Here is a 13,852-nt window from a genome sequence, read left to right as displayed (position 1 = left end):
TCACCAAGCGAAGACCATTAAAAATAAAAGTCTTTATTTATCTCTGCAGAGTAAAAAAGAGTTGGACTAGACCTTGAGAATCATTTCTGGAATGACAGGGCAGCCCCAAGATGGAGATTGTTTAGGAATTTATACAAAGATGGATACACATTTCACACATTCACCAAAAAAATAGTCTGACAGCTAGTCAGGTGATACATTACCATATTAGTTCTTTGAAGATCACAAGCAAGTATTGTTTTAGTGCCCATTGCAATGTTTCTATGGAGCTATTCCTTATCAACTGCTTTCCCATCTCTGATCACAGAGGCTATACAGGAAGGTATCCATATTTATGATTGTGTTGCAAATTGCAAGGCTGAGACAGTGAGGCTGTGAACCAACTGTCCAAATGGCTCCTACACTCAGATAAACAAGTCATGAAATGGAGGAGAGACTCTTGCTCTGAGTTTAGCAGAGAAGAGTCTAAAATGGCATTGCTAATGCCAACTATAGCTAGGATATTATGACTACTTTCTATATTTTAGGTAACATCATTTCAGCCTGCGTTATTTCTTACCACAAGTCTATACACATTGCATCAAAATGGAGCCAGAGGCTATGACTTGATGGCTTGTTACAAACGGGGTGATAAAAGTTCAAACCGCTATGTTTCTAGCAATCTTTGGAAGATAACTGATCACCCAGACATCAGAATGAACGGGAAGCAATACCTGGAGACTATTTTATTTTTACCACATTACATAAAATCACAGCACAGAGTCAAGATCTGGCATGATGCTGCAACAGTTCTCATATTTTTGATTCACTACTTCTTATGCTCTGTTTGCCAATTTCATTTTCAAGGTAATCCCAGTAAAGGAAGTGGAAGGCTTCCCAAGCAGCCAACTAAACTATCTTCTCACTGCTCATAACTGGTGTGCCTTTTCAAAATCTCAAAATACAATTGCCCAGTGGTTTATCCAAATGTCTTACTACTATGGGACAACTTGCAGTCCTTCATACAATTACATCTGATGTTGCATGGCTATCACGAGGTCAGGAATCTCTGGTTTCTGTATTTACACCATCAACAGTGCAATGCATATTGCTTGGGCTGAACTCAGGGAATTCTAGCTCAGGACTATACTTCTCCGCAGTCATGCCCACTCCTTCAGACTATATGATCCTGCACTCTTAAGCTCATCCACACAATCTTATTCTCTAGTCACACTTCCTCACTTTTACTCTGCCCAAGTTTTACAATCATTTTAACTTAGACGCTTCCTTGGTTGCATATTTCAATATAGCCTTTTGAGAAACTACCTAAGATCTGATGTTAATATTAAAGCCGGGTTATCTTGAGGACATGAATGGGATCTGTGAGACCTGTTCTGGTCCAGTGGTCAGTATAGAAGGTTGGTTCTTGCCCTAGGAGAGTCAAATCTCTGCTCAGCTATGAATTCACTGGGAATAGTTACCTTGTGATCTCTTCTATTATAACATTCAGAAAATAGTGACCTATCTCATATTAGCAATTAGATCCAGTTCATTTTGAGTCCAGTACTGTCAACAGTACTGATGGGGCTTTTGTGCTGGTTTGGCTGTGCAAGATCTCTTCCATAGAAGGGGAAAGGGATTCCTTGTTAGGATGAAACATTCAGGCTATAGTAGGTGGGTAGTTTGTGCTGTGTTGTTGGTCCATGGAAAAACAAAATGGTAGGTAGTCATAGAAGACTGCATTCACAGTCTTCCTTGTGCAACAACGAGTGCAAGAATACTTTCCCCTTCTTATCACTGCAGCTCCTCAAGCCCCACAAAAAGCTGAGAGTTGTGGACCCTCAGGAGCAATGTGGTATGTGGAGGAAGAGGCTGCTGGGGAGGGGCGAGTCCTCAGAAATGGGGCACAGGCCTGTGAGCTCTGGAAAGTACCTGCAGCCAATTTCTTTAGATTTCTGCCCTCTAGCAGCCCCTAGCACCACATTCCACATTGTTCCCAAGGGGCAACCTTTTGTACTGCTCAGGGGGCTGCAGTGGAGAAGAAGGGGAAGGGAAGATCCATTGGACACACTGTTGCATGGGCATGACTATGGATGTAACACATTGAGGATCTTGTCACGATTAATGAGAAGAGCCTCTGGGGGGGTATGCAAGGAGAGCAGGCTAAGCATGCTGTCCTCGCAGATGAGCAGACAGTTTGCTCTGGGCGGCCACAGCGGCCGCCCACATAACTGCCGGCTCCATGACAGAGCCGGCGGGGGCTGGAAGGATCGGGGGCCGCATGGCCCCTGGAAGCTCCAGTGTGCCCTGCGCGAGCGTGCAGGGCATACTGGAGAGACCCCCGAGCCAGGAGGCTGCTTTTAAGCCTCCTGGCTGGGGATCGACTCATGAGTAACCATGGTGCGGAGCCGCACCATGGCTACTCATGATTTTGAAAAATGGGTTTGCGGAGCGCTCGCTCTGCAAACCCAGTTTAAGGGGAGAGGTAGTTAGGCAGGTTAACCTCCTGGAAGCCACTGGGCTCGCCTGCGAGCCCAATGGCTCACATGGTCAGGCGAAATCGGGCTCGGCTCTCCTAGCCCGATTTCACCTGATTGTCAGAATAGCCTCAATGTCTGATCTGCTGGTGGTCTAAGTAGTTGATGTGATCTAGGTATCTGTGGTCTCATCTCCAAGAGGGACAACACTAGCAATGTTACCTCAGCAGCTAAGCCTCACTGGAGTAGAAATCTGAGCTTGGTTTGCTATTTCAGTCCCCTCTCTAAACCAGTTAGACTTGATTCTCCTAGGAACTCCCAATAGCTGGCAATTGTTGTTGGCAACAACAGTGTGTTCTCCTCCTTTCCTGATCATTTCCAGTTTCTGGCTAGAGAGCCCCAATGTGCTGTGCCAGCCTTCCTATCTCAAGGAGACCTGGAAATGCTGCTGCATCAGCCACACCTGCCTGCTTACCCAGCAAGCATCGCCTTGTTGGCCTCAAGAAAGAGTATGGCTTAGGGCTGTAACTAACAAGTTGGTTTGTGATAGCTAACAACAGAATTTGTCTCATGCCAGTTTCCACAGGGATGAAATAGCAAAGAGTTGTCTTGGAACCAGCCCTGCCTTACTGCTTCCTCTTAGGCACCTGGATGTTTTCCTTTAATGTTGTTGTATTGGACAGCAGGGCTACCTTTAATGGTGTGGCATATTGTAAAACATGGAAAGTGGTGATTTGCACCTGTGGGCATTTTCTTCTTTGAGAGGAGCAGCAAATTACACAAACTGCTTTGCATCTTCCAGTGGCGCCCGCACATTCCATCCACTATAATCCAATTCAGTCACTTATTCCTGCACACTCATTTTATCCCATTATTTGAGATTTCCTTTGCTTTTAATCCTGTACTTCAGGGAGCCCCTTAGTTCCACTGGAAATGCAGAGAACTGGTAAATAAAGGAACAAATCTGCTGCAATAAAGCTCAGCATTCTTCTAAATCAATCAGCTTTCTTTCCCCCAGTGGACAGCATAAAGTCAGGCAAGTGACTCTCCTTTCATCTGTTGATTAAAAATGGTTCCTTCAGCTTAGCTAAAAGAGCAGCTCACACAGGTAATTCTTCCCCTAGTGCTGCCATTCTTGTAGCACGTTAATGAAAAAAAGGGTATCAAAAGGCACATTTTACTTAGATATCTCTGCTCTGAGAGAGAGGTTAATTTCATACTTTTCCTCCCCCCTCTCAATAAGAAAAGGCACAGAGAGATGAAAAATGTCTGGACAATTAAAGACGTGTTTGTATGTGATTCATTTTCCACTAGATTTAAGAGAAGAAGAAAAGTCTGCCTTTGTGAGCACATCTTGAATTGAAATATATGGCTATATTTTAAGGTGTTTCTTTCATCACCAGAGATATGACTTCAGAAGCTGCAGATTCTGGATAGAGCTTTATTGTTGTGGCTGATGATGCTTTTATATTTTTGTTTCACATGCACAAATAATGTAGGGGTATTTCTTAACCCGCCTCACTGTCTCAGGTTGTCCACTCTCTCAAGGAATTGACCAGAATCTGACACAGATATGCACGCAAGTCCTGTACTTCTTTATTCAGAAGTAAGACATAGATGTTTAATGAAGCATATTTCCAAATAAGCGGCTGACATACTGTGCAGCAAGCTGCCCATCCAACGATGTGGGCTTGCTTCTTCTGTGCCAACCAAGAGCTCATCCATGCGGATTCTGAAGGTGGTGGAGGCTGGTCCATGACTCCAAAGCTGTGCATCGTCATCACTACTGCGCTGTTTCTGCCATTACACCCAAAGGCACTAGTAACACAGCAGAAATGATGCACAGCTTTGCAGGCACAGAGCAGTTTCTGCCTGTGATGAAACAGGGGCCTCTAGAAGAGGGCACCTGGAGGAACTGCCGTGCCATTGCTGAGTCCACAGGAAAACTACCCCCACCCCCCGCCGTATGCCAAGGTAAGCCAGGGCCCACCTACAGAGGGGGCAGGGGCAGAGAGCTCACGTGCTAAGGGCCATTTCAAGCATGGAGCCCGCCCTAATTGGATATCTGAAGTACAGGATATAACAAAGACACATCAGAGTGTAATTAAACAAAAAATTTGAAGAGCATTTTTAACCATTATTTTAATATTAAAATGATGCACTAGGAGTTTTATTATATAGCTTTCAGCTGGAAATAAATTGTGCCATGCTTAGCAATAAGCCTTATACTAGTGGGTCCAATCCACTTATTCTTTCAGTCCACTTATTGTTTTCAGGGTTCAGTCCACTTTTCTTTCCTTCTCATTAAGTTGAAATGGAGTCATGAGTAGGTATATATCACAAAGCATATGCACCTGTCCTTGCTGCTTGATATGCCCTTGACTGACTACCATCCATTCTGTCAAATATAATTATCTTATCCAGCTGGCTTTCTCTTGCCAAGAGATTAAAACTATTTAAGCTATTTGCTTTCTGTGGGCTTAAAAGAGTTTTCTCCTTTATATTTGGTCTCTGGAAATGTGCCTCCCAGCTGCCACTACTACTAGAAGTAATATGAGAATTGTATGCAATATGATTGGAGCCACCATTCAAATTGATCAAATGTTTTTAAAGCTTAATGTACTAATTAATCCATTAATGTTGCAGCTTTAAATGAACTTGATGGCCATCTGGATCTGTTCCTATGATTGCATGTGATTGGTCAAGGTTTCCCTTTCCTTTCTCAACGGCTTTGTAACTATTGCATTTGTTCAATGGTATAATTCTTTGGCTGCCTGCTTTGGCAGAGGGACTTGTGGGAAGGCAATGCAACAAAATCAAAATGAAGTTTTCATCTTGAGTAAGACTCTACATTCAAGAGTGCCTTCAAAAAGTGAAATGTACAGTATTGGCCAAGGCTCCCCTTCCTCTCGGAATGAACTGAATTTGCCATTCTCTTCTCTTTGCCAGGGAATGGCAAGCAAGCTGTCCCACTGCCTGTTCTGTAAATCTGTTAATACTGAAGCCCCCACCTCCTCTGCTTTTTGTACATATTTGAGAACTCAGTTTGCATTTTGTCTTTATTGTTTCCAAATCTCAGCAAGAACTTGGTGGCTGAAGGTTCTTGCTGGAATGTGAAACTAGCACATAGAGAGCAACGTGCTCCCCTAAAATATTAAGGATCAGGGCATTTTTCTGCACTAAACTAAAACAGTAGGATTTTAAACTTTGCCATTCAGTATAATCCTCCTCTCAACATTTTCTGCAGTTTCCACCCCACTTTATAATCCTCCTTATGAAATAAAATCTTGATAGCAGGTGATGCTGACCTCACCCCAGAAAAAAGCAGGGTCAGCATCCATAATCATCCATTATGGATTATTTTAGGCCATAAGGCTTTCTAGAGAAAATTCTTCTGACAACATGATGCTTGATTTTGTCGATATACATTATACAGACCAATACAGCTCATTTATCAACATCCTTTGTTGAATGGTTATCAGAAATACTTTATGAAGTGCTTTACTGAGTGAATTTTCGTAGACAGCCCTGGATTAATTTGCAATGCATTCTATGAAGAAATATGTTAAATACTGGCATTATCTGTATATTTGCCATCCGTGTGGGAAACACTTTGCTTTTCCAAACACTGAGGTGGAGGTGGAATGTTTCCTTGCTTTACATGTTCACAGTCATCAGGATGAGTTTGCAGAGCAACACATATTTAAGTATTAACATCATTAGCAGTATATATGATGCTGTACAGAGATTAACTTTGTTCTAAGAAATCTATAGTCCATAGTGGAACAAGGTGGAATGGAGAAAGCTTGACATAGGAAATCCGACAAGCAGCAACAGATTTTTGGACATCTGTTTGAGTTTTGCACCCAAGCAAATGCACACAGAGTTATGGAGGCGGGTCTCACGATCTGTGAGAGCGGCTTAGCCCGCTCTCCCTGAGCCGGTGGGGTCTGGGGAGCTCGGGGGCCACACAACCCTCGGAAGCCCCAGTATGCCCTGCGCAAGCACGCAGGACATACTGGGGAAACCTCCGGAGCCGGGAAGCGGCTTTTCACCTCCCAGTCTTGGGTCTACTCATGAGTAGCCATGGCCCGGAGCCGTGCTGTGGCTACTCACAAGCAGATAGCCTGGGTTTGCAGAGTGCTCACTCTGCAAACCCGGGCTAAGGGCAGGGGTTCTCGAGTGGGTTACCCGCTCTAGAACCACCGGGCTCGCAGCCGAGCCTGGTGGTTCTGATGATCGACAAAAATCGGGCTAGGCTTTCCTAGCCTGATTTTTGTGATCACCAGAATAGCCCCATGGAGTTCTTAATGAAGTAAATGGTAAAGCTATTTTAGTTAGCATGGCTGTGAGCCCTTTCTCATGATTGGTGAGAAAGGGCTTGAGGGAAAGCAGGGAGGAAAGCTGCTAGCATTTACCTCCCTGCAGACGATCCCTCTGCTCTTTCTGGGAGGACAAATTGCCTGCCCACATGATTAGCGGTAGCTGCTTGCAGCACGCTGTGTCAGAGGATAGGAAGCAGCGCCCCACCACCCCAAACAACCTAATGCACTGCACGCGTGTGTGGTGCATTGTAGGGATTCCCCTGCCACTGGCCAGGGACTCCACAGTCTCCCAGCCCCGACTGCAAGCAGCCTGGGCTGACAGACGGCCAAGAAAATGAGATTAAGAGAGCACTTTGTTTCTTAACCTCATTTTGCAGGTGGGCTCCGCAAGTGAGTTTAGGAACACAGCAACATAGGAAGCTGCCATATTGTGAAGCTCTTCTCATGATCCATGAGAAGAGCTTCTGTCGGGTCTGTGGGGAGAGTGGGCATAGCCTGCTCTCCCCACAGACGATCCTGCCCAGAGCCCTGGACGGCCTGATTGGTCACCCACATGATTGTCGGCTCCATCATGGAGCCGGCAGGGGTGGCAGGGATCGGGGACCAGATGGCCCCTGGAAGTTGTGACCACCATACTGCGAAGACACACAAGCAACACAATGAGGTTAACAGAGCACTCCCTCCATTAACCTCATTTAAGGGGAGGGTGTTTTAGGTGGGCTAGCCGCCTTGGGAGCACCAGGCTCATTCACAAGCCTGGTGGTTCCCATGATCAACGGAAAGTGGGCTAAGCTCCCTTAGCTCACTTTCCGTTGATCGTGGGAATAGCCTCACTGCATCAGACCATTGGTCTATCTAGCTGGGTATTGTCTTCACAGACCTGCAGCGGCTTCTCCAAGGTTGCAGGCAGGAATCTCTCTCCGCCCTTTCTTGGAGATACCAGGGAGGGAACTTGAAACCTTCTGCTCTTCCCAGAGCAACTCCATCCCCTGGGAGAATATCTTGCAGTGTTGTTATGGCAGCGGCGTCAGCAGCTGCTTTCCTCCCACTGCTTCACATGAGCAGCCAAGAGCAGGTTTGGCTGCCCTAACCCACTCTTGGCTGCTCATTAGAACAGTCTCTGGGGCTATTCCCACGATCAGGGAAAATCGGGCTAGGAAAGCCTAGCCTGATTTTCCCCGATCGTGGGAACTACTGGGCTTAGCCCGCTCTCCCTGCAGTTTTGCAAAAAACAGGTCTCACAGATCATGGACCCGCCTCTCTGTGTCTCAGAGCTCACATATCCACAACTTAATGTTAATTTGTAGCATTGATCTTTAGCTATGCAGACATTTAATTTTCTCCTCCTTTTTGAAATAAGAAGATATTCATATTTTGTGTTTACTGATATTACATGTTTGCTGTGGTTGACTCAAATTGGATCATACCATTTGACCCAGAGCAGAGCAATAGTTCCCAAATCCAAACAAATAAATGGGAGTATAGTTATTTTCTTTAACAGCATACTAATTGGCAGGCCAATTAATCTGCTCATCTGTGAAGAGAAAATATATTGCAACAAGTAGTTCCATTTCCAGAAGTCATTCTCAGAGGTAACATTATAGTGGTCTTGTTTTCTTTCAGCCCTGCAACATGGTCCAACGCCTCAACAGTAGCATAGGTCAATTAGTGGACAAATTAAGCAATTATTAGCCACTAACAAGAGTGACTGGCATCATTAGTTTTCCTGTTTACCAGCAAACTGTTATTTTAATACAAGGACCAACAAATAAATTAGGGTATCTGTTGTATCACAGTGTCTGCCTTCAAGTAAATTATATTAAATGGCTTTGGGTTCTGCCAGATTCTTAACCTTGGTCTAATAAAATACAAAATATACCTTTTGCTGATAGTAGAATATGCAAATTTTAGTTTGCATTGATCTATTAACATAAGGAGCAAATTTCTTAGCTTTTAAAAGGTCCAGTGTATTCTTTCTTATTTCAAACCTTATTGATCTGAAGGCCATCTTCATCATCTGAGGAAAAAGCTTCTGAGGTAATTTTATTGATTGACTGAGTCTTCGCAATGATTCTGTTGTATGGTATGCACATATAAGGCAAAATGTATTTGCATTTCTGTTATGATCAATAGAAGTTGGCTTTAGAAGTGACATTTCTCTTTGACTCTTGGTGTCGACATTTTAAGCTAAGATCTTTAAGGAAAACTGTCACACAGATAGTACTTGTCTGTCTTGAACATGATTGGAGTTCTCATATGAGTTCTAGTTTTCTTCTTCTAAGAATATGCCATTAAGTAAAGACTAAATTGTCTTAAGGTATCTCAATGAAGCATTACACGAAAAGGCAGCACATGACAGGAACAGCATTGGGAAATGTGGTTAAAAATGACATAGATTTGTATTTCAAACGTTCATAACATAGAAGAGAGGAAAACATGGAAGCAACATGTGACATCTGAGGATGCGTATCATCATGTAAGGGGTGCTGCTGCATCATGTCTATTCCACAAAAGTTGCTCTGAAATAGATTCTTTCCTATTTTCTGCTACTGTGACAGTTTAGATTTGTTGGTGTTAAAAGCATAAGCTCATTATGCCAAAATTGGTCAGTTCTGAGTGTGTTGCTCCAAATCTTTTCCACTGCCATATGCTGCAGTTCTGCCAACGACTTTTTAATGTGCTTTCATACAGTGAATATTAGTTTAACACCAAATGTTGACTATATTGTTAAAAGGCTTTTCAAGACATCTGGTAAGTCCATGCCAAGCCATTTTGGAAAAAAAACAAAACAAAACCATCTTTTGATTGAATTCCACAGGCCTTTGTTAAATCTGATTTTAAACTGCGCATACAATAGACCTTTCACTACTTCTCTGGAGAGATTATTCCATAGAGTAACATTCTCTTAGATAAATTACATTAATCATTATGCCCCCTCTACTTCAACCTGGTATTGAAATTTAGTGACATAATATATTTTTACATCACACTGTTTCTCAAAATTGCCCAGAGTAGTTTACATAGGTTTACTGTGCTTTGTCTTCTTATTTTGGAGTATGCTAGGATGAGAGATACTTATGAACTGAGATTGATTGGATAAATGAAATGTGTCTGAATAAAACTGCTGTGTCCTATCTCTGGATTATGTGAAAGCGCTACTGTCTTGCTTTGTGATAGGAAAGTGGCAGGGAAAGGTTAATTCCTCAACTATCTTCTGATACACATCGGATAGCAGGGACTATCAGATAGGTAGCCCTGAGTCAGGGCCCTTGACTCAAAAGGAAGGCTCTCCAACTTCATGGCTCTGCCTTCCTTGGAGTGGAGCAGTCCTGGGCCATGCGGACCCCTTTCCAAACAAAGTAGAAGACAAAGATGGAAAGAGACTTTTCTTCTCTCTGACCCCCAATGGATTAGAGGCATGCTATGAACATTCTGTTCAATGGGAAACATTTTGATATTCTCATTTTCATTTTGCATTAGCCTCCCTCTTATTAATATTTTATTACCCTAATGGTTTTAGTTTGAAGAACAATTGCAAGTTCCTTCATGACAGTTGAGAGTGAATTTCACTAGAGCCATTTTTCATGCCCATGGAATTAATTATAAGGGTCAGCTTGCTCGGGGGGGGGGGGGATGTACCAAGCAGTGGAATTTCTACAGTCCCACAAATATGGTTTATCTATATTATTAATTCCTGTAGATGGACCTGGGGGATGCGTGGGGATGTGGCAAGCCACGTCCCTGCTGCAGCTGCGACCAATGGTAGGCCCAGAGGGGGTGACACGTGCAAGCGCGGGAGGGAGGAGCGCATGCCAGGAGGTGGTTGGTGAGACTCCACAGGGTCACAGTTGAGGGAGGTGAACGGTTGACCAGCAGGGAGGAGAGGTGCTTTCGGGAGGCACTGGGCTGCCTAATGGCTGAGAAGCACCAGACGAAAATGGTGGCCCGTGGCCCGGTGAGGTGAGTGGCTCTGTGTGGGGTCAGCAGAGGTGTTGGGTGTTGGGCAGGAGCGACAGGGGCGGGGGGGAAGGCAAGAGAGACTGGGGCAGGAGGTGGGAGGGCAAGTGAGATGGGCAGGAAGTGGTGCGGGGGAGGGCAGGAGAGACTGGGCAGGAGGTGGGGCTGGAGAGGGCAAGAGAGACTGGGGTAGGAGGTGGTGCAGAGGAGGGCAAGAGAGATTGGGGTAGGAGGTGGGGTGGGGGAGGGCAGGAATGACTGGGGCAGGAGGTGGGGCAGTGAGGGCAGGAAAGACAGGCAGGAGGTGGGGCAGGGGAGGGCAAGAGAGACTGAGGCAGGAGGTGGGGCAGGGGAGGGCAAGAGAGACTGGGGCAGGAGGTGGGGGAGGGGGAACCGCCGGCCCCAAAGAGCGCACAGATGCTATGTGTGGGGTCAGCAAGTTCTCCATGATTTGTTGTACAAAACATAATTTACAGGCCGAACCAAGCCCCCAATGCCTGTGTTGTGTGGGGAGCTACTACACCTACTCCCACAGTGTACAGAATGCACCACACACTGATTTTCTTTCTACTACAATCTCCCCAACTCCTCTGATTTCCCCCCTCTTCTTCATAGCTAGGCCATCACTCTGTTCCTCGCCTTTTGTCTTGTGGAACATCAAGGAGGAAGGGCAGCAACAGCAGAGGTGGCAGATCTGCTGCCATTGGATAGAGTAGGGGTGGGGCATACATTGAAGTAGTGGAGACTAATGGTAATGAGTAGACAATGCCCATCACTGTCTCCACCAATCTGCCATCTGAGGTGGCCGCCTCCCCCCACTCATAAGTGGGCCAGTCCTAGTAATCTGGTCAGGAGAAATACCTCATAGCTCTCACTGCTTCTCCTTTAAATACATCCTTTACAACCTTGCACTTACATTGCATACTAACCACTTATTTTTCTCTCTTTTTAATCTATATACTATTTCCGAAAGTGCTGAAATTTGAGATATTATAGATGGAGAATAAGAACATCTGTAGGCAAATGGGAAGTGTTGGAAGGCTTGAGGTGTTCCCCACATATGGCAGTGTTAAAAAAATCTGAACAATAAGAAAACCTAAGAGGGCCAACCCCAAGCTGCCCCTATGTTAGTCAATAGGATAGAATGTTTGTGAGCTTAGATAGTGGACAGTTAACAGACCATAGGTGGGCAGAAGTAAATTAACTCTGTTGTGATGGGGGAGGAGAGCTTGGACAAAAAGTGAGGGAAATTTATCAGTGTGAAGAACACTCCTTCAAGACATTCACAAGCCCTTCTGCTGCTGAGGGGGAAAGGTGTGTGAAACTCTTTTGTTTTCTCATTAGCCATTTCGCCCTTTGTGTTTGCTCAATGGGGAAGTGCTTTGAAAAGGAGCTGGAAAGGAGCACCAGTGCCCTCCCAACAAAAACATCCAGGAAACAGAAAAAATAAAAGCATATGACATAAAACCCATTCGAGGAGGCACCCCTGTCTTTGTTGCAAACCTTTGTTTCACCATACTCAGCCACAGACTCACTTGCACACCAGAGATATACTGCAACATTCACTCATCTGTATAAACCATTCAAATGAATTAAATAAGTATCAACTACATAAGAGATGTATATCTCGAATACCAACAATATTTGAAATTGAGATCCACTGAACACATTCCCATGACACGAGCTGCCTGGGTAGGAGAGAGTTAACCCAAGCAGCTTGTGTCTGGGTCACCCAGCTGCTCCAGGGTTGGGTAGCCCAGATCTTCTACCCAGGTACAAAGCGAGGTAGGAGGAAAATGGAGCCCATTCTACCTCACTTTGTGGTTGTCTGGAGCACTGCAGGGAGTGGTGGCCATAGAGTCCAGTGGAAAGTGAGGTCAGGGAGAGGAGCACTGCCATGGACTGTCTCTTCACTGCTCGTGTGGGATATGGGAAGATTTCCTCCTCCCAATCCCACTTCAGGAGTCTGCCGCTGTGCCAGTCATGTGTGTATGAGCAGTGGAGCCCAGATGAGGCTCTTATCATCTGGGGGAAGGTGGGTATGTTCCTGCCTTCCCCTCAGCCCACACCAATTTGGTCATGAGAACCGCCTCAAAGCCAAATAATTACATGGAAAAATGAATAGCATAGTAGATCTATAGATGAAATATATGTTTAGGATAGTTCTTAGCTTCTGCCAATATGCTTTAAAACATCTCCAGTTTTCAATAAAACGGTTAAATTTCTGCCATACTTCTCTAACTCTCAGCATGCTCACCACTTATTTAGAAGGAGGTTTACTATTACTTTGTTTAATCAAAGACTCTGAATTTGTGTGTCTGGAGAGGTAGAGGATTTTATCAATTATTTACTGAGTTATCCTTTTTATGATCACCCAGGGGCATAAATTTCTTGCCAATGTTTTGCAATCTTTTGTTAATAGGTCTATTTTGGAGCAAACATGAATTCTTCTTGTAGACTCCATTGAGGGTTGCAAAATTTTTCTTGGCAGCAATGAAGGTTCAGCCCAGCATATAAAAGATCACTGGGTGGCCTACAATGGTTGATCATCTTATCTCATATATAATATTTTAGAAGTATCTTGAGTCTTAATATTCTGTTACAGAATGTTTGGAGAGGTTTATTTTATTTTATTTGTTTTTAACTAGGGATGGTATCGCGTTTTTGTGTGCGTTGGAAGTTATATCTTTTTTAAATTTTGAATTGCCATGGTTTTTTTACTGTAAGCTGTAAAGTTTATACAAATATTCTGATATTTAATTGTTATGTTTACATTGTAAAATATTATATAATTTTGTGAAATATAGTGAACTGTTTTACCTATAAATATTGTTTTATATTTTAAAATAGTTGAAAATTTGTATTTTCCCCTATTTCTCTTAGGTATAATTGATTTTCTTGTGAGTCCACATCCAATTGCCAAAGTCCTGCGAGATCATTTGGTTTTCAAGATAGCACCTATGCTTAATCCAGATGGAGTTTATCTTGGCAATTACAGGTATAGTGACCCAATGTGGAATTGTGAATATTTGCTCAATTGGAACAGTTCTGTTGTTGCACTTTTCTTATACTTGCTGTTTACAATGAAGCCAAATGCTCACATTGCCAGAATAT

At 44.0% G+C, this 13,852-nt stretch overlaps 1 protein-coding gene across 2 annotated transcripts in view; it reads left to right on the top strand.

Moving 5' to 3' along the window:
* Nucleotides 1-13,852, top strand: part of AGBL4 (AGBL carboxypeptidase 4) — a 1,553,201-nt gene that overhangs the window by 1,232,847 nt on the left and 306,502 nt on the right. For both annotated transcript variants that reach the window (XM_053245332.1, XM_053245331.1), the window contains exon 8: nt 13,622-13,736. In XM_053245332.1, coding sequence (XP_053101307.1) covers nt 13,622-13,736 — 115 coding nt within the window. The remainder of the gene's footprint in view (nt 1-13,621; nt 13,737-13,852) is intronic.

The sequence above is a fragment of the Hemicordylus capensis genome, chromosome 4, assembly GCF_027244095.1.
Source record: "Hemicordylus capensis ecotype Gifberg chromosome 4, rHemCap1.1.pri, whole genome shotgun sequence".
Classification (NCBI taxonomy): domain Eukaryota; kingdom Metazoa; phylum Chordata; class Lepidosauria; order Squamata; family Cordylidae; genus Hemicordylus; species Hemicordylus capensis.
This window is presented reverse-complemented; position numbering and strand designations above follow the sequence as displayed.